Below are 19,713 nucleotides of genomic sequence, written 5' to 3'. Positions count from 1 at the left end.
TTTCTCAGATGACAAAAACAGAAAGTTCTGGCTGAGTTATTACTGATGGCTGAAAATCTGCAGGCTGATCATCCAGGCAATAACCCTCTGCTTGGAACTGTCCAGCCCTTTTCTCTTAGCAACAGCTACCCTTTATCACTCAGTTTACCTGTTATGCCCCCCAACACTATCTGCCTCTTTGGAGTAACCAGACAATGAAAGGATCAAGAATTTCCTTCACATGGCCAATAGACACATGAAGAAATGTTCAACATCCCTAGCCATAAAAGAAATGCAAATCAAAACAACATTGAGATATCACCTCACCCCAGTTAGAACGGCAAAAATCAAGAACTCTAACAACAACAGATGCTGGAGGGGATGTGGACAGAAAGGAACCTTACTTCATTGTTGGTGGGAATGTAAACTTGTTCAACCACTTTGGAAAGCAGTATGGAGGTTCCTCAAAAGACTTCACATAGATCTCCCCTATGACCCAGCAATCCCACTTTTGGGCATTTACCCAAATGTTTACAAACAAGACCACACTAAAGCTACCAGCACAACAATGTTTATTGCAGCATTATTTACCATAGCTAAGATATGGAACCAACCCAGATGTCCCTCAGCAGATGAATGGATCAAGAAAATGTGGTATATATACATAATGGAATTCTATGCCTCCATCAGAAAGAATGACATTGCCCCATTTGTTAGGAAATGGAAAAACTTGGAAAAAATTATATTAAGTGAAGTAAGCCAGGCCCAAAGAAACATAGGTCCCATGGTTTCCCTTATTTGCAATATCTAGTATATGTATGAGTCAAGCGGAAAAGGTCAGATAATGTGAGGTCAGGAAAATGAACCCTTAGATATGTATTTTAATGTTTTTTTCTTTCATGCATGTGTTTCTAAAGCATTTATAAGATTATCTCTTTGTTGCTTTGTATGTCCCTCCCCCTCAGTATAACCCCTGCTTTCACTATATTTGATGTCAGTATAACTTGTGGAGGAGATGGGGAAAAACCAGTTGTTTAAGGATACAGGTGGACCTGTTGCAACAATGAGAAGTACAAGTTGTCATGTCCAAAATGAGCTTTACAAGGTCGGTGCGGGGGGGGGGGGGGGGAGGAGGGGGGGAGGGAGGAGAAGGATTGGGATTGCGGGGGAGGGGGGAGGCTGGGAAGGGATGTGAAGGGTAAACCAAAGGAGGGTGCAATGCTTGGTAAGAAATGTACACATTATCCTGCCCATGTAATTGTAACCCCTCTGTACAGTATGTTCACAAATAAAATAAAATAAAATTTAAAAAAAATTTTAAAAAATGAAAAAAAAAAAAAAGAATTTCCTTCACGAGCAACTAACTTGTCCATGTAACTTAACCACTGGCGCCCTCTGGTGTTGAAATGCCAGACCTGACAAAGGAGGAGATAACAATGCTTGATAGGAAATGTACTCATTATCTTACTCATGTAACTGTAACCCCTCTGTACAGTATTTTTACAATAAAAAACATTAAAAAAAGAAATACCAGACCTGTCCATCCTGGTGACTCAGGCTTGTAGATCAGCAAAGCAGATGTTTTTTATTTTTCTAGAAGACTTTATTTTTACTTTTAAAACGTCTGCTATTTCCCCAGAAGAGATATGTGGTTGTCTTAACATTTGGGAAATTCACAGTTACACATCAGTTAAATAGATAACATGACATTAGTGACATTGACAATACTTTGAAAAGTTCTAATGGGTCTAGGGGACACAGGTAAAGTTGACTAAGATACAAGAAGACGGATGCAGGTACGGTGACAGCATGGGCTCCTGGAGGCTGAGGGCTATAGATCTGCAGAGGAAGACGCAAGAGCCAGCTGGCACCAAAAGAGACCTGAGATACACTTGTGTCTATGTGGTTAAATGAGCCATCTACATCTCACTCACACCCAACACACACACACCTTTACCATTAGAAAACACCAAAGCCAAGGGCTGACCACCCATTCATAGCCCTAGGCTGCCCTTTAGTTTTCTCTTTCCAGAATCCCGAGAATGCTCATTTGCTGAGCATAATTTCCCATTTTGAGATGGTAGTGGGGCTTGAACTCAGAGCCTTGTATTCTCACTTGGCTTTTTCACTCAAGGATGGTGTTCTACTACTTGAATAATAGCTCCACTTCTAGCCTTTTGCTGATTAATTGAGATAAAGTCTCAGGGATTTTTGTGTCTGGGATGGCTTTGAACCATAATCCTCAGATCTCGGCCTCATGAGTAGCTAAGGCTATAGATGTGAGCCACTAGCATCTGGCTGGCACCTTTCTATTTGTTAAAGGAGAACCCTTCCTTGTCCAATAGCTACACAGCTACTTGTCATCCATGTGTTTCATGTCTACTATGTGTTGGGAGGCATTGGAACAGCAGTGAGCCTGGAGTTTGGGCACATTGACCTGTATTTTCTAAGATGATACATTCTTCCTTTTTGGGGGGTATACTCTATAGTTCACCATATATATATATATATATATATATATATATATATATATACATACACATATATATCTATATATACATATATATATATATATATATATCTGTGTGTGTGTGTGAGAGTGTACATAAAGGTGATGAACAGGGGGATTACAATTAGTCCACCCTCTTTTTATAGCTGAGATTAGGGCTGCAACAAATGGTCAGGCCTAAGGAGAATATTTCTGAAAGCAAGAAAACCTTTTGCAAATGGCAATAAAACTTCCCCTGAGGACAGAACTGGGCTTGTGTGGGTTGCAGAAATGTCTTTATATTGGCGTAAATTGGGCTGTGAGAGTGAGCCAGAGACATGGCTTAATTTCATGTGTTCAGAGCCAGAGGATAAGTGTGTGCCTATGTAAGAAAGTTGGTATTGTTGGGAGAAAGACTGACCATAGAAAAAGACAAGAGGTGTCCCTATAGTCCCCTGGGGACAAGCCACATCAGATGTCCACTGTGAGTGAGGTACAAAGAGAATATTTTTAAGACTTTAACATTACCAACCTTTAAGTCTTCTTGTCTGTTTTTCAGTATGGGTACATTTATACAGTATTGATACTCTTTTAATTCTAAAAGTACAAATCAAAGTTGAAATTATGAAAAAGGAACTGATTTTTTCAAAGTAATAAAGGACTGGATTTTCAAAAGTGATGAAATGGGTTGGGATTTTTTTGCATTTTTTCAGTATATTTTTAAAACATCCAAAAAATTTTTAATGGAAAGAGAAGGAAAAGGTAGGGAGGCCTTTCTTCACCCCTCCCTTTCTGTACTGTAGATGGGACTCAAGGCTTGTGCTTCTAGGCAATGACTCTTCGTGAGCCACACTTCCGGCTCATTTTGCACTGGTCTCACTGCGTGAGATCGAGTCTCACTTATACCTAGCACAGCCTGAACTGTGACTCTCTTAGTTGTGTCTCCCTGTGTCGCTGGGAATGACAGGCACTTTGCCCATCACGTTACCATCATGCTTCCCTGTAAGTGGCATAACTGGCATATGCAACTGAGCCCAGGCGTTGATTGAGAAGGTGTCTTGTGAACTTGTTTGCCTAGGCAATCCCTCCTTCTCCACCAGGGAGCTAGAAATATGGGTGAGAGCTGCTATGCCCAACTCTTTCCTTTCTTCTTTAAGGCTCAACACAATCACCTTCTAAGGTATGCCATTTAGTTCTCTCTATTTTTATGACTTTTGTTACTGCCCTCTGAAGACAACAGAGCAAACAGAGGAAGAGGAAGGGTTCCCCCAGCAAGGTCGTCACCAACTTAGGACAAGGACAACTCTCCCAGCTCCTAGCAGGTGATCCCCACAAGCCACAGCCTCTCTCAGGGTCCTGTGGGTCTTCATTACTTCCTGACAGCGAGTATCATGGCTCAGGAAAGTGGCCTGGGATCAGAGCAGTTATTAAGATGGGTCTTAGATAGAGGGCAGACATCAGGAAAGAGTTTTCGGGTCAGACCTTCCCAGAGCACACATCCCTCCTGCTTCATTGAAGAGCTGGGATATGGCCAGAGAGCCCACCCTAGACAGGGCTGAGAACGCCCAGGCTCCTGCAGATGACAAGCTGTGTAAGGAGCCTGGCTTCTCTGTTAAACTCTGTGTATGACGACTTCAAGGTGGCTGTGCTGAGACATGCACATGGGCACATGGACAGAAGAGGCACAGGGAGGGGCCAGGCCATGTCCCCCTTTCAAGACCCCTTGTCTTCTTTACAGGGAAAAAGTACTGGCATTTTTCTCTTGATGGGGGACAGAATTTAAGAGTTAGCTGCGAAATAAAATACATGAGAAAGGGGGTCAGAAAGGCCTACTAGGCAGGCAAAGGTTGAGGCTGGAAAAGGCAGCCATGGCAGAGTCAAGAATATAAAAGGTTCAAATGCTGCAGGACTGTGAGGCCCACATCTGCAGCTTAGAAGTCAACTTCTGTCCTGTTCGCGATGGCCTGGGTGCTCAGACAGACCAGGAATGAGCCTAAGAGCTTCGGACTCTGCAGCCCTGGAACTGCACACACAGAAAAAAATTTCTGCATGACAATGTGCCTCAGTCCTTGGTGGATGAGCTCAGTGGCCCAACAATTTTATGAGCATTTCAAGGGCCTGACCCCTCTATGGCAAAGGCAGGGAAAGGTCCCTCCCTAGTTCTACAGACTGATGCATGTTGCCAATGCTCCAGTTCTCCATTTCCTGGGAGCCTGGTTATATAACCCATAGCAATGTTTCCCCACCACCACCAACTTTATATCACATACGCCATGATGGAAGTGGAAGAATCTGTCACCTGGTCACATCATGGCCTTCTTGGTTGGTGTCAGTACACCCAGTGATGTTTGTCCAGACAGCAAAGTCTCCTAACAACACATGCCTCAGAAGTATCACTGTGTGATTGCAATTGTGCTTCCTCTACCTGGCTGATAAAGACATCCATCTGAAAGAGGAAATATATCATTCTTGAACCTACATGCTTCAAACAAGTTTTGGTTAAAGGGGGAATATGACCATCCAGGATCATCTCATGGATGTATCCTTCCAGTCTCAGTTCTTGAGACACCTGTTTTGGCAAGAAACACTGGAACCTGTCCTCCCAGCATAGGACTGATACCAAAGCTGAAGCAGTAGGCCAGATGGCTGATCCACAGCCAGCAGCAGGGTGCAGGGCTTGAGTACTGGAGAAAACGTAGCTGAGCCTCCAAACAAGAGACATAGGATCAGGCTCCCACCAAAACCCTGCACGGGAATCTATGTCTTGATGTGTAAATTATAATCAAAACAGCAACTTGGGCTTAGAGCTGGACAAAATCAGGCATGCTGGCTTCTTCTGGTCGTTCTGCCTCTCCATAGGGTAAGGGGGCCACTAAGCCAAGAAGAATTAGGTCAGATAAGAATGGAAAGAGAAAGTAGAAAGAGGAGGTTGAGCATGATAGAGCACACCTGTAATCCCCACTAGGGGAGGCATAGTAAGAGGATTGTGGTCCAATACCAGTCAAGGCAAAAAAGTGAGACCCTATCTGAATAATAACTAAAGCAAAAAGGCAGAGGACATGGCTAAATTGACCACTACCTGAGAGGCACTGAGTTCAAACTCCAGTACCACCAAAAGAATAAATAAAGGTGTGTAGGGCAAACTACTCTGTAAGTATAATGGTATAATGGCAGGTATGTGTAATTCTACATTCATCCAAACACACAGAATGTGCAACATCCTACTTTTAAACCCTGGGCTTAAGTGATATGTCCTTGTACCATGCTAACAGACACATCTCTCTGGTGGGGGATGTGAAGCATATTTTCTCAGCTTTTCTGTGGCTCCAAAGTCACTCTAAAAAAAATAAAGTTCTTTAAAAAGCAAGAGACAGAGAAGAGCAACAGGATGAGGACAGTAACATGGGGTAATGGCCACGCCCACAGAGGAAGAAGAGAGGGAAGGTGTCTGATTTCTTACTGGGGAACTTGACTTTCCTTGAGTTTTTTTTTTTTTTTCTGAGACTTGAAATCAGTGCCTGAGCACTGTCCCTGAGCTTCTTTGGCTCAAGGCTAGCACTCTACCATTGGAGCCCAGCACCATTTCTGTCCTTTTCTATATAAAATGGTACTGAGGAATTGAACCCAGGGCTTCATGCATGCTAGGCAAGCACTCTCCCCCTGAGCCATGTTCCCAGCCCCAGGGACCTTGAATTCTGAACAGCCTTTACCTCCTAGCCTGATACCCCTTGTATTCCCTAAGACTCCCATGAACACATATCTAGCCTCTCCTTTGCTCAAGTGGGCACAGGGACATTTTCTGCTGACAAGAACTAGAGACACCAACCCCAGGCCCTGCCATCTTCAGGACAAGCCAGGGATCCAGGCTTAGCAGTGGCATCTGGGGACAGGGGGCTGTTTTCTTAAAGTTCACTATCTATGAGATGACAGGATATTCACTTAGATTCCCTAGATAGACATTAATTAATTATTTTTTTTAAATTAAAAACCAGACATTGCCTCATCAGAGTTCTATCCAAAGCAGCCCCCACTTCCTGGCAACCACAGTTATCTTTCTAGAAATGCCATCATCTTTGTATGCACACCACCTGTTTCCTATCTCAGCCACCCATCTCCCCTCCCATACTGCCATTTCTCTGCCACCTTCAGCAAGTACCTCCCATTTCAGAAAATAAAGGAAATCTCAGAGCCATAGCCTCAACAGATTAAAAGCTGTAAATGGTTACTCCGGCTCTCCTCCCGTCTACCCACCTCATTCCAGTCCCTGAGACCAGAAAAAAACACCTGCTCCTGAGCCTGGTCTCCAATGTTCCTTCCATGTTTGGTTGGTGGATGTCTTGCTTTCTCTCCAGGGCTTAGTGACATCTGCCCTGGTTTGAGCAATGGTGCCTTTCTCTTCTGGCTCCTCAAATGCTCCTTTCCTATTGTCTTTTCCCTGACTGTCTGAAGCATTAACACACACACACACACACACACACACACACACACACACACACACACACACACACACACACACACACACACACACACACACACACACACACACACACACACACACACACACACACACACACACACACACACAGCCAGCTGGTGCCGGTGGCTCACGCCTCTAATCCTACCTACTCAGGAGACTGAGATCTGAGCCTCACAGTTCAAAGCCAGCCTAGTCAGGAAAGGCTGTGAGACTCTTATCTCCAATTAACTACTAGAAAACCGGAAGTGGCGCAGTGGTCAAGTGGTAGAGCACTAGCCTTGAGCTGGAGCTGAGGGACAGCACCCAGGCCCAGAGTTCAAGCCCCACGACTGACAAAAGAAAAAAAAATTGCTTCCTTCATTCTTTCTTTTTTATTGTCAAGGTGATGTACAGAGGGGTTACAGTTACATAAATAAGGTAATAAGTACATTTCTTGTTAAACTTATTACCCCTTCCCTCATTTTCTTCTACTTTCCCTACCCTCCACCCCTGCCCCCAAGTTGTACAAATCATTTCCAACCTATTGTCTTGTGTACATCGCTGATGCATTGGTTCCCCCTTGTCCTTTGTCTCACCATTCTGTTGCTCCCCTTCCCTTCCCTAATTCAAATAAACATATATACAATACCATGACACCAAAATCAAATACATTGACAACAGGGGATATACCATAGGGGGAAGAACATACAAAAGAAGCAAAAAATCACATAGTATATTAAAAACAACAACAACAAAGCTTCCATCAGAAAGAATGTCACCTCCCCATTTGTAAGGAAATGGAAAGACTTGGAAAAAAATCATATTAAATGAAGTAAGCCAGACCCAGAGAAACATAGCTCCCATGGTTTCCTTTATTTGCAATAATTAGTATACATCTAGTATTATCTTAGCAGATGAACAGAATAGCTCAACAGCTATGTATGTATGACCATATACGATGATGCTAAGCCCCTCCATTCTCGCTTCAGTCTGCTGCCCTTGTCTTCAATACCAACACAGCTCCCGCAGAAGTCACACCAGTGCCTTTCTCACTGGTAACTCCAGGTCTCGGGTCTCATGTCTTTGCTTAGATGACCTCGAGGGAACCTTTGACAACACTCACTGCTTCCTTTTCAATTTTCTTTAAATACTTGATAATTTTTGTTTCTATAATGCTGCTCTTTGCCACTCTTCCCCTCAGGATCCTTCTTTCTCCTTGCATTTGCAAGGTGCATCCTTGTATGATGGTAATCTCTAGCCGTGCCCCAAGGTGTCATTTTCTACTCCTTCATAATTATTTCACTTTACTTAGAGGGGGACATCTATTCCAAAGCTACTGAAACACTGCTACTTAGACACTGCCAAATGCAAAGTTAAATGTTCACTTTAGCCCTCTCCTCCAGGCTAGTGACAACTACCCACAGAGGGCCCTTTCCCTGTCAGTTCTGCAGCCAGCTCAAGTTAACACAATCCCCAAAAGGAGGAAACTTGATTTCACCATTTTGCCCCCAGCTTCATCGTTCCTGGTGTATTCCCTATCTCAGTGAATGTTCACTATAATCACAGCTGGATCTAGTCATTGTCCAATAAATAACTCCTTTTTAATTTTTTTGTAGTACTAGGATTTGAACTCAGGACCTCACACAGTTTAGGTAGATGCTCTACCACTGGAGTCCCAGATTCCATTGTCTATCTATACTTTTAAAAATTATTATCTTGTGGGGCTGGGAAGGTGGCTCAATGGTAGAGCGCTTGCCTTGCATGCCTGAGGCCCTGGGTTTGATTCCCCAGCACCACATAAGAAAAAAAGAAAAAAGCCGGAAGTGGTGCTATGGCTCAAGTGGTAGAGCACTAGTCTTGAGCTGAAGAGCTGAGGGACAGTGCCCAGGCCCCACGACCGGACCCCCCCAAAAAAATTATTATCTTTAAGTAGTTGTACATAGGAGTTGCTACTTAACAAAGCAGTTCATGAATATATCTTGATCAATGTTACCCCTTTCAAAATTCTCACCCATCCTTCCCCTACCCAACCCTTCCCTCACTGTTCTTAATTTTTCAGGATATACATTCTATCTATACTTTTTGTGTCACTGTCCTCAGGGCCTGGGCACTGTTGTTGAGCTTCTTTTCGCTCAAGGCTAGTGCTCTATCACTTGAGCCACAGCACTACTTCCTGCTTTTTCTGAATAGTTTATTGAAGGTTAAGAGTTTTACAAACTTTTCTGTCCAGGCTGGCTTCGAACCATGATCCTTAGATCCCAGCCTCCTGACTGGCGAGGACTATTGGCATGAGCCACCAGTGCCTGACTCTGTACTTGTGTAGGCTCCTTTTGTCTCTCTTATTTGTCTGCTATCTAAAGAGGCATGGGCATGCTTGCTTGTTCTTCCAAGTTTCTGTGCACACAGTCATGAAGAATTTCTGCAGAGAGGTCTTAACAGGTGCACAAGTAGGATCAAGGGTTTGAACTCCAGTCAAAACTGAGCTTATTTTCTAAGCTAAACAAACAGAATTGAAGAGATTTTGTAAAGATGAGACAAAACAGAGCAGGGAGGCATGCGGGTAAGAGGGGCAGGAAGAAAACTCACCTTTACACTGCAAACCCTGCCGCAAGAGGCCCCAGAGCAAGGACCCACAGTGATCGCAGAAGGTGGGGACCTTGTAGTTGTGGATCCCAAATTTGTGGGGCATGTTGACGCTGAACCGCTGTGAGCCCACCTGCAGTGACAATAAAACATGAGGTCAGCAACCAGCTGACTTAGCTGGATCCAAGGCCAGGACTTAGGCTTAGCTATGGGAACCATATAGGACTCCCCCAGAAAGCACGGTCTGCTGAGCTCCGAGAGCTTCCCCGAGAGACAGAACAGAGAGAAGGTCCTTCGTGGCCTAGCCTTCGCCCCACCCCACCCCCACACCATGTTCCTGACTCATTGCCTGTGACATGGGCTGATTGGCAAGGCCAGGCTGCTCCCTCTGGTACCTCAGGCTTTTCTGTAACTGCAGCATAGTCTGCAATGCATACCTCATCCTAGAGCCAGCCAGGAGAGGTCACCAAGTACCTTCAATGCTGCTTTGTGCACAGAGGCCTTGCCTGGGCAGAATGGCTTTTAGCAGCACAAAGAAGATGTGAACCCAATGCAGTAAGGAGACTGTGGTTCTCAGACACCACAAACAGTAATTCAGATGGAGATGGCTAATGGAGTGGTGGCTACTAAGGACACGGGAACAGGATGCTAGTATCACTTGCTTGAGATGCAGTGGCTTAACAATTACATTTCTGGCTGGGTATGAGATATCTGGATTTATTGAAAACAGTTGAGCCCAGCCCACCTTAGGTTCCTAGCTTAGGTGCACTCATTTGTGACCTGTCAACCTCCCACTTGTCTTCTTGACCCCTCAAGATGAGTGAGACCAAGTCCTGTGCCCACTCTGTCTCAAGTCCAATCAGAAGATGGCATCCTAGGATATCCCCATAAGAATATGCATGTCAGCTTAAGGAAAGAGGTGGGGAAGCTGTCGTGGGTGACCAGGCTATCTCTGCAGGGTTGGAAAGAGCAATAAGGCCCTCATTTGAGACCACTGGGGTCTCTCAGTTATCAAGGAGCAGTGACAGGAAGAGGAGGAGCACACATGAGAAAATACAGTAGAACAGACAAAGAAGCAAACAAAAAGGCCACACACATGTAAGTGGACAAGTATGTACATACACTCCCCTACTGTGGAAGACAAACCACAGGGAGGAGACAAACTCATGGGGAGCACAGAAGGAATAGAGAATGAGCATTGAGAGAATGAAAGGAAGAGACACAAAGGAAGATGGAGCATTTCTGGCTTGCTTATCACACTTACAAGTGCAGGAGTGTGGCCCTAAGTACTAACGCATGTAGAGACAGACAGGGCAAGGGGCTGGACAAGTGCTGGTGCGGAGAAAAGTCCAAAGATCCTATCAGCAGAATACCTCTTTTGTTTAGTTGCGACAGAGTCTCACAGTATAAACCAGGCTAGTCTCAAAGTTGCTATACAGAGCAAAGTAGTTTTAGATGGGGGGCGGGGAGTGCCTTAGATGCCTGGTATTGGGGTTTCATGTGTTTGTAGTGCATATGCATGTGCTGTATGTGTGTGTGTGTGTGTGTGTGTGTGTGTGTGTGTGTGTGTGCATGCATATACATCACACCAAAAATGGTTACTCAGAGGAATAAACACACAGGTTAGTCCTAAGTCAGGCAGCACCCAGCAAAAAGGTACACCCAACACAACAAATCAGACACACTGACACTAAAGGAAACTGACCTCAGGAAGCATGAGGTAGTGGTGTATATGTTAGGATGACGGGCAATCTACTCCACCCTACCAAGAAACCCAGAGTGCTCCCCCCACACACACACATACACACATTTTCTGAGTCCCTGAAGTGTGTCCCTTGGGACACAAGGTAAATTTGGGAGCATCTTATTGGAGACTTTCCACTGTTCAATATTCCAGAAGGACAGAAGGAAGCATTCGGTCACAGATTAAGTGAATGCAGTATATTTCAAAGCTCACCCTTCTAGCCCCACAAGGGCATGAAGTCTTATGGGACCTCCCTTCCTGGAAAGTGAGGAAGAGCTTTAGAAACCTACAGAGGTTCCAGATGATGAGACTGAGATTCCAGATGTCCTTGAGGACAGGACCGGTGTGTTCTTTGCTCCCATGGGATATGGCAACAAGGCCTGTCATATAGGAAGTACCCGATGGAGGAGTACCCATAAGAAGAAGTTAACAGCAAGGAAGCCACCTCTTCTTCCATTTTCTTGTAAAAGTAATAAGGAGAACAAAGTATTAAGGGTTATACTGTTAGGTCAAATATTAGAAGACCCAAACTTTTAGCTTGTACTTGTAAGCATAACAAAAAACTTGGCAAATGACTGTAGAGCTCAAGACTCAGTTTGCCCTTTCGGAGCATGGAAGACTCCATTTATGCCTTGTTGTGTTTGCTGCTTTCCAGAGATGGTAGGAAAGCAAAAGGAGATACAGGAGGAGAAATGTTTTGGATACAAAGGTATTACTTAGCCAAATTATTTTTTTAAGAAGTGGGTAGAAGGCCTCCATCAGCTACTTCTTCAGAAAGCCAAATTATAAGCCTGTACTAGACCCAGGGATTCCAAGCCTTCTCAGGGTGACTTCCTTTCTGTCTTTCTCTTGGACTCTGATTCTAAGTAGCCTAGTGATTACATTTATTTCACCTAGAATTAAAAGTATACCCCTGAAGTCACCTGCTATGGATATAAATAGCGTCTGCACCCAGAGGCATACCTGCCCTCTCCCTCAGAAAAGTTTCTCAGTCTGTTAAAAATACTACCATTCTTTTGATTGCTCAGTGGGGAAAATGGCTCCCATGCTGAGTTGTCAAGCTTCCTTATCCCTAAACATTCCTTCTGATGTTTGTTTCTAAATTTATTTATCTTTAAGTAGTTATGCAAAGGAGTTTCAGTTCAACACATCAACTTCTGAGTAGAATGCATCTTGATCAACGTCATCTCTTCCACTGTAGTCTTCCATCTCTCCCACACACACCCAAGGTTTCTAAATTTAAGAGCCAATATAATGCAGCAGTCAAAGGCAGTCAAAGCACAGACCACGGGGATCTGAACGTGACTTAGAACAAGTCCTCTGACTCTTCTGGGCTTCTAGATTCTGTTCTAAGATGAAGATAATAAAGACTATCTACCTCAGCAAAGTTAAGGATTAAATGACATATGTGAAAGTGCTGTGGTCTTTGCATCATAAAGTAGACAACCCATAATGAATGGTGACTACTATTACTATTATTATCATGGAAGTTACTTTTGCCTCCTAAATATTCTTTGAATTGCTCATTCCTCTCTATTTCCCTACTAAAAACAAGGCTCCTTTTTATATGCTATGCTTCTATCTCTGTTTATTACCTATGTGGGAGAAACTATGGACTCATTATTTAGTTACTTAAGGGTTCTTAGGAGATATTGAAATAAGAATTCATATTTTCCTTGTGACTCCTCTTGGGATAATATCCAGAGATAAAACCTGGAACCTCACTCATTCCATAGATCGCATGTCATGCCAGAAGACTATGGAAACTCCTTCACTTCTGAACAACACAATGAAGACTGTGGCGAGGATAGGGAGAGATAAGATTTTCTCAGGATCACATTGGAAGCAGCAAAGGGAGAGGCTGGCAGGGAAGAAAGCTCAGAGCTCCAGTGTTGTAAATATTTACCTCATCGGGGGTTTCCTGTTTCTTTAGCCCAGCACACTTCGTAATGATGAGCTCATGGCATCGCTTGTGGACCACGCAAGTGCAGACTGCAAAGGGCAAAACAATGGGAAAGCTGAGTGACAAGTGGAGGGAGAAAGTTTCCAAGATCTGATCAGGTCTTGGTGGAGACCCCAGAGGAGCCTTAATGTAATACCCCTAAATTAGCATTCCCAAAACACTTTGCCACCAGAACCCAAGTGAAAAGAAATATTGATGTCTACAGGCATTGCAATGTCCTCTGAGAAAACCAAAAAGTTTCCTGCTGTAGTATCTGCCAGGATGGGCCATCCCACGGAGACTTCTCTATTGAAGGTGTTGTGTGGTATCCCTTACTAAGAATCGTGCCAGGGTGATGGATGTGAGAGAGAACTGCAGCAGTGGCACAGACACTCTAAGACTTTTGGAAACATCTGGTTGTGCCATCACATGCCAAACTTTTAACAATGCTGTTGAATTCAATATGTACAACAAGACATGGCCATTAGTTCTATCTGGAGGACCATGGGAAATGTGGGCCAGTGGTGGTTGAAGGGGTAACTCTGTTTTGCTCATGTACATCACCAGAGACACAGTGACCTCTAACAGACCATCACAGGTTCCCTTGAAGGAAAGGCCCAACTTAGAGGGTGTTGGTCAGAAGATTGAGCTGACGCCTCACCCCCAAGAAAGCCTAAATATGACCATATTAAAATTTTACCCTCCAGTTCTGTATAATCTAACCTTGCATTGTAGCCAAACAACTTGAAATACCTTCAAGTGAGCTTTAAATTTTTAAGAGTTAATGATTCCATAGTAGAGATTAAACAAAACAAAACAAAAGGACCACTTAGTGACCCTGACCGAAACAAGCAAGCAAGGGATCTCCTTTAAGAAGTATGAGAGAGGAGGAAGATGACCCAACACAGGGCCCCAAGGGGGCTCTAACTGAAATGTCATGCCTCACTAGGAACATGGAAGTGCTACCTGCTACCACTGCCACAAAAATGCTCTGTGTGTGTGTGTGTGTGTGTGTGTGTGTGTATGTGTGTGTGTGTTTCTGTGGGCTTTGCCGGGACACAGGGAGGTAGAGGGTAGCTACTAGATATCCCACGTATGTACACATGGGAATAATGGATGGGCAGGGACAAAGCAAGCAGGGTACCACTTCTTGCATGTAAAGCACACAGAACCTATAGGTGTCATCCAACATAGCCCACACTTCCCACAAGCAATCATGATTTGAACCTTTGTGTGGTCCTCCAAAGACTTAATTCACTAAATATCTCTTACCTTGACATTGGTATCCCTGTTTTCCTATGACACCCCTGAAAAAAAGAACACAATCCTTTAAGGCAATAAAACTTTACTAAATACACACACACACACACACACACACACACACACACATTCTGGCCACTACCCAGGTTGTGCTGGGAACTAGAGTCTGCTGAACAATGTGTCTTACTGCCACTTGCAATGTAACTTCACGTATCCCCATAGGCCACAGAGTATGGCCTGAACTTCGAGCAGATGCATGGTCTGGCCAGCACTGGGGTTTGGTTTCATGTACAGCTAGATAGTCATGCCAATGAAGGCAGTGATCTGTCAAGCTATAAATGGCCTTGCCTACTCTGATCAGGCCTTGGGCAGGTCAATATCCATCTCCACCTAGATAAAATGAGCATTCTTCATCTCCTAGCACCAGATCATACTCTTGAGGGTGTTCTGATGGTAGAGAAGACTTAGGCTGAAAACATTCCCTGAGCATCCCAGAGACTATCTAAGGCTACAGGTAGTCTATATTCAGGGCAAAGGCTTCAATCCATTTTGGGGAACAGGCAATATCAGAGTTCTTTCCATGGTTACAGTGAATTATCTGGAGGGAAACAGACCAACCTTGTCCTCAGTGTATTGGTCAATTCAAGTGGCCCTTAGGGAGGTTCATACTGATACTTGGCCTCACTCGCTCTCCCCTGTTGGATCCAAGACTGTATCAGTCCTATTGTACTTCAGTCCCCAGTCCAACAGGAAGGCCTGGAGTCATTCCAGCCACACCCCAGAACCTACAGTGAGAGAGTGTTCCCTCATGGGATAGAAGAGATTCAGACTGTACAATCAACTCCTTAATTCATGACCAAAACATAGTTTTGGAAGAGAGATGGAATGAGAAGTACCAATGGCTGGAAGTCAGGTTTTTCTGCCTCTGTTAGGTTTTCCCTGAGCTGTATCACTTCAGATATCCTTGCCAACCTTAGCACTTTGTTTTTGTAGCACCTAGGACAAGCAACTCCTAGATACCTCAGGAATCTAGTGCTCTTGCTCTGGCTGGGTTCAGACCAAAACATGGCCTTACTAGCTCTCCCAGTTAAAAACCAAGTGTGTCGACCATTGTCTACATAAGACCCAAGGAGCTCAGACTAATTGCCAGAAAGGCTGGTCGGATGTCAGGAAAATCATAAGCTTTACAGCAGGCTAACCTGGGGTGAAATTGTGTCTCTGCCATTTCCCAGCAAGAGGATACCAGATTAGTTCCTCTGTTATTTCATTCAGCAAAGCTGAATGTCAGCCCTGTTAGTAAAACATGGTTAATAGTACATAATACAGTGGGAAGATTTGTGTCTAAGATAGGACCCAGCATGATATTCATTAAAATCCTTCCTCCAACTCCAGCACCAGTGTCTGTATCCTCCTCCATCACACAAAAGGCCTATGACCTCATTCTACCAAAATTCCAATCATCATGGAAAGAGAAATGGCATCCCTCCAGGTAGACTTCCTGTCCACGCCAGGTGTGGCTGCTGTTTGGGACCTCATTTGGCCATAGCATAGTTAGAACATTTACTGAGAACTTCTGTGTCACAGACACTAGAAAATAGGTTCATTTTTTTCTTTTTACTTCATTATGGTATATATTAGAGTGGCAAATATAATGGGCCCTTTGTACCCAACACAAAGCTTCAACCTTCATCAAATGGCCTATACCTATTTCATCCCTACCCAGAGCATTCTCTTCTTTTAGGATTATTGTATAATAAATCTCATACATCAAAGTTCATGGCAAATAATTTAGCTTGTATCTTTAAAAGGATTCCATTTTTTAAAAATACCATCACCATGTCATTATTAGTTCTAAAGTCTGAACTATGTAAATATGATATGAAGTATCAAGTCACCAGGAATCAGCACCATATAATATGTAACACAAAAAAACCCTCAAAAAAAACTCTTCAGTAATTGGAAATGAAACACATCAGTGCCACTTGCTTTTATTTATATTTTTAATTTTCTTTTTGTGCTGTACTGAGGCTTGAATTCAGGCCTTGAGCACTGTACCTTAGGTTTTTGGTGGTGGTTGTTCTTTTTTTTTTTTCTCTAGTACTCTATTGCTTGAGCCACAACCCCACTTCTAGATCTTTGGTGGGTAATTGGAGGTAAGAGTCTCAGACTTTCCTGCCCAGGTTGGCTTCAAACTATAATCATGAGATCTCAGCCTCCTGAGTAGGTAAGATTACAGGCATGAGCCAATTTGCTACTTGCATTTTTTCCCCCAAAATACACAGTGAAATTCATTTTTTCTGAAACCAATTCCAGTGAAAGTTTGAGATCTGAGAAACCTATAACCTATTTAATTAAACCTATACAACATATTTGAACCTTAAGTCTTCTATCACCTATTTAATTAAAGGAAACTTTTACTGTCATTATCAAATTCTTCAAGGCTTTATGTCAGCTTTGTATTGTGCTGAGATTCAAGGAAGGTGATATTCTTTTTTTACTGAGTCCTAACTATCTCTTAACCTTGAAACTTAGAGTTCTAAAATGATGTGAAAATTATACTATGGAGCCATCCTCCAAAGATCGTACTCAATATACAGCACACTTAAGACTTTTATTAGAGAAATCCTTAAATCATTTCAAATTAAAATACAATGATTGTGTCTAGGAAAAAATAATTTCTTCATCCATTATTAACTTTTATGAGAAATCTTCCTCTTTTATTGAAATCAACATTTTTTTGGGGGGGGGGGTCCGGTCATGGGGCCTGAACTCTGGGCCTGGGCGCTGTCCCTCAGCTCTTCAGCTCAAGGCTAGCGCTCTACCACTTGAGCCACAGCGCCACTTCTGGCTTTTTTCTTTTTGCTTATGTGGTGCTGAGGAATCGAACCCAGGGCCTCATGCATGCAAGGCAAGCGCTCTACCACTGATCCACCTTCCCAGCCCTGAAATCAACATTTTTAAGTGAAATTTATCATCTCCACTCCATCCCTGCTTTCTCACCCCGTCCCAGCTAGAGGTCATCCATTTAGTCCCCTCGTCATTTCTGTCATTTGTGACATTCTAGACGTGGTTCCCAGAAGGAGGAGCTTACCAGATGAAATCTCTGCAGTGGGAGCAGTAGGTAGGTTGCCGAAGATAGGTGGCCATGAACTTGTGGCCATTGACCTGGTGAACTCTGCGTCTGACAGCCCCCTGCCGCTTCCTGGGGCGCATACGCTCCCTGAACACACGTTCTTCATTGTCTTTAGGGGCTGGAGAGAAGAAAACAGTATGGGTTACTTCAGCTTAACAATCCCCTCTTGCTGAAGGAATATCCTACCCCTCCATAAGCAGAGGTAGGCAGGGTGGGGGGCCAGCCTTCATGCTTCTGGAGGGTTCAGACAGAAGCACTGCTTCTGCATTCAGACCCAGAATGCAGTTCTTCCTACTTTGTCCCATCTGTGTCCTTAGAGTCTTCCATTTGGATTCTGCTCCCAGTTCAGCTCTCCCTGGCCCCCACCCTCACCCTCCAAAGCCTAAGGGTCAAAAGACTTAAGGTTCAAATCTTAGCACAACTTAGAACAACCATGGACACCTCACTCAGTAACCTGGGGCTATATTGCTGACCATGTGAACAGTAGAGAGGAGTCCATGCTGTGAGTACTTGCTCACCTGATGCCTAACTCAGAAGTAGCTGCCTAAAACTAAAACCCTCCGCTTCTTCCCTCTCCCTCATACTCAGACTGGAAACAATCAATTCTTCTTCCAAGGCCAAAAAGAGAAGGCAATGTAGCACCATAAAAGCAGATAGCTTCCCAAAGGTTCAAGACCTACCACCACATCAAAATTCTAAGCTCATTCTTCAAGAAAATAGAAGAGGCAATCCAAAAATTCATATGGAACAATAAAAGACCCCGAATAGCAAAAACGCTCCTCAACGGAAAGAACACTGCTGGAGGAATATCAATACCAAATTTCAAACTCTACTATAAAGCCATAGTAATCAAAACAGCTTGGTACTGGCATAAGAACAAACCTCAGGACCAATGGAATAGAATTGAAAACCCAGAAATGAACCTACAGACCTATAGCCATCTAATCTTCGATAAGGGAGCTAAAACAATAGAATGGAAGAAAGACAGCCTCTTCAGTAAATGGTGCTGGCAAAATTGGTTAACTACTTGTAGAAAACTAAAGCTAGACCCTTATATATCACCCTGCACCAGAATCAACTCCAAATGGATCAAAGACCTTGAAGTCAAAGCAGACACTCTGAAAACATTACAGGATGGAATAGGAGAAACCCTAGGTCTCCTTGGCTCAGGCCGAAATTTTCTGAATAGAGACCCGGAAACACAACAAATCAAAGAAAGGTTGGACAAATGGGATTGCATGAAGTTGCAGAGCTTCTGCATGGCAAAGGACATAGCTAGCAAGATCAATAGAAAGCCCACCGATTGGGAGATCTTTACTAGCCATACAACGGGCAAGGGTCTCATATCTAAAATATACTTGGAACTCAAAAAATTAAATCCCCCAACAACAAATCCTCAAAGAAACAACTGCCCAATAAACAAGTGGGCGAAAGACTTAAAGAGAAGCTTCTCTGAAGAAGAAAGAAGGATGGCCAATAGACACATGAAGAAATGTTCAACATCCCTAGCCATAAAAGAAATGCAAATCAAAACAACATTGAGATACCACCTCACTCCAGTTAGAACGGCAAAAATCAAGAACTCTAACAACAACAGATGCTGGAGGGGATGTGGACAGAAGGGAACCTTACTTCATTGTTGGTGGGAATGTAAACTTGTTCAACCACTTTGGAAAGCAGTATGGAGGTTCCTCAAAAGACTCCACATAGAACTCCCCTATGACCCAGCAATCCCACTTTTGGGCATTTACCCAAATGTTTACAAACAAGACCACACTAAAACTACCAGCACAACTATGTTTATTGCAGCATTATTTACCATAGCTAAGATCTGGAACCAACCCAGATGCCCCTCAGTAGATGAATGGATCAAGAAAATGTGTTATGTATACACAATGGAATTCTATGCCTCCATCAGAAAGAATGACATTGCCCCATTTGTTAGGAAATGGAAAGACTTGGAAAAAATTATATTAAGTGAAGTAAGCCAGGCCCAAAGAAACATAGGCCCCATGGTTTCCCTTGTTTGTAATAGCTAGTATATGTATGAGTCAAGCGGAAAAGGTCAGATAATGTGAGGTCAGGAAAATGAACCCTTAGATATGTATTTTAATGTTTTTTTCTTTCA

The 19,713-nt window shown here is 43.5% G+C and overlaps 1 protein-coding gene across 2 annotated transcripts in view; it reads right to left on the bottom strand.

The window, feature by feature from the left end:
• Positions 1-19,713, bottom strand: part of Prkce (protein kinase C epsilon) — a 522,558-nt gene that overhangs the window by 187,512 nt on the left and 315,333 nt on the right. For both annotated transcript variants that reach the window (XM_070025515.1, XM_070025513.1), the window contains exons 3-6: positions 17,544-17,703; positions 14,465-14,499; positions 13,157-13,242; positions 9,510-9,639 (exon numbers count right to left, since the gene is read on the bottom strand). In XM_070025515.1, coding sequence (XP_069881616.1) covers positions 9,510-9,639; positions 13,157-13,242; positions 14,465-14,499; positions 17,544-17,703 — 411 coding nt within the window. The remainder of the gene's footprint in view (positions 1-9,509; positions 9,640-13,156; positions 13,243-14,464; positions 14,500-17,543; positions 17,704-19,713) is intronic.

The sequence above is a fragment of the Dipodomys merriami genome, unplaced genomic scaffold, assembly GCF_024711535.1.
Source record: "Dipodomys merriami isolate MVZ:Mamm:240054 unplaced genomic scaffold, mDipMer1.0.p SCAF_17, whole genome shotgun sequence".
In the NCBI taxonomy this organism is placed as follows: Eukaryota; Metazoa; Chordata; class Mammalia; order Rodentia; family Heteromyidae; genus Dipodomys; species Dipodomys merriami.
This window is presented reverse-complemented; position numbering and strand designations above follow the sequence as displayed.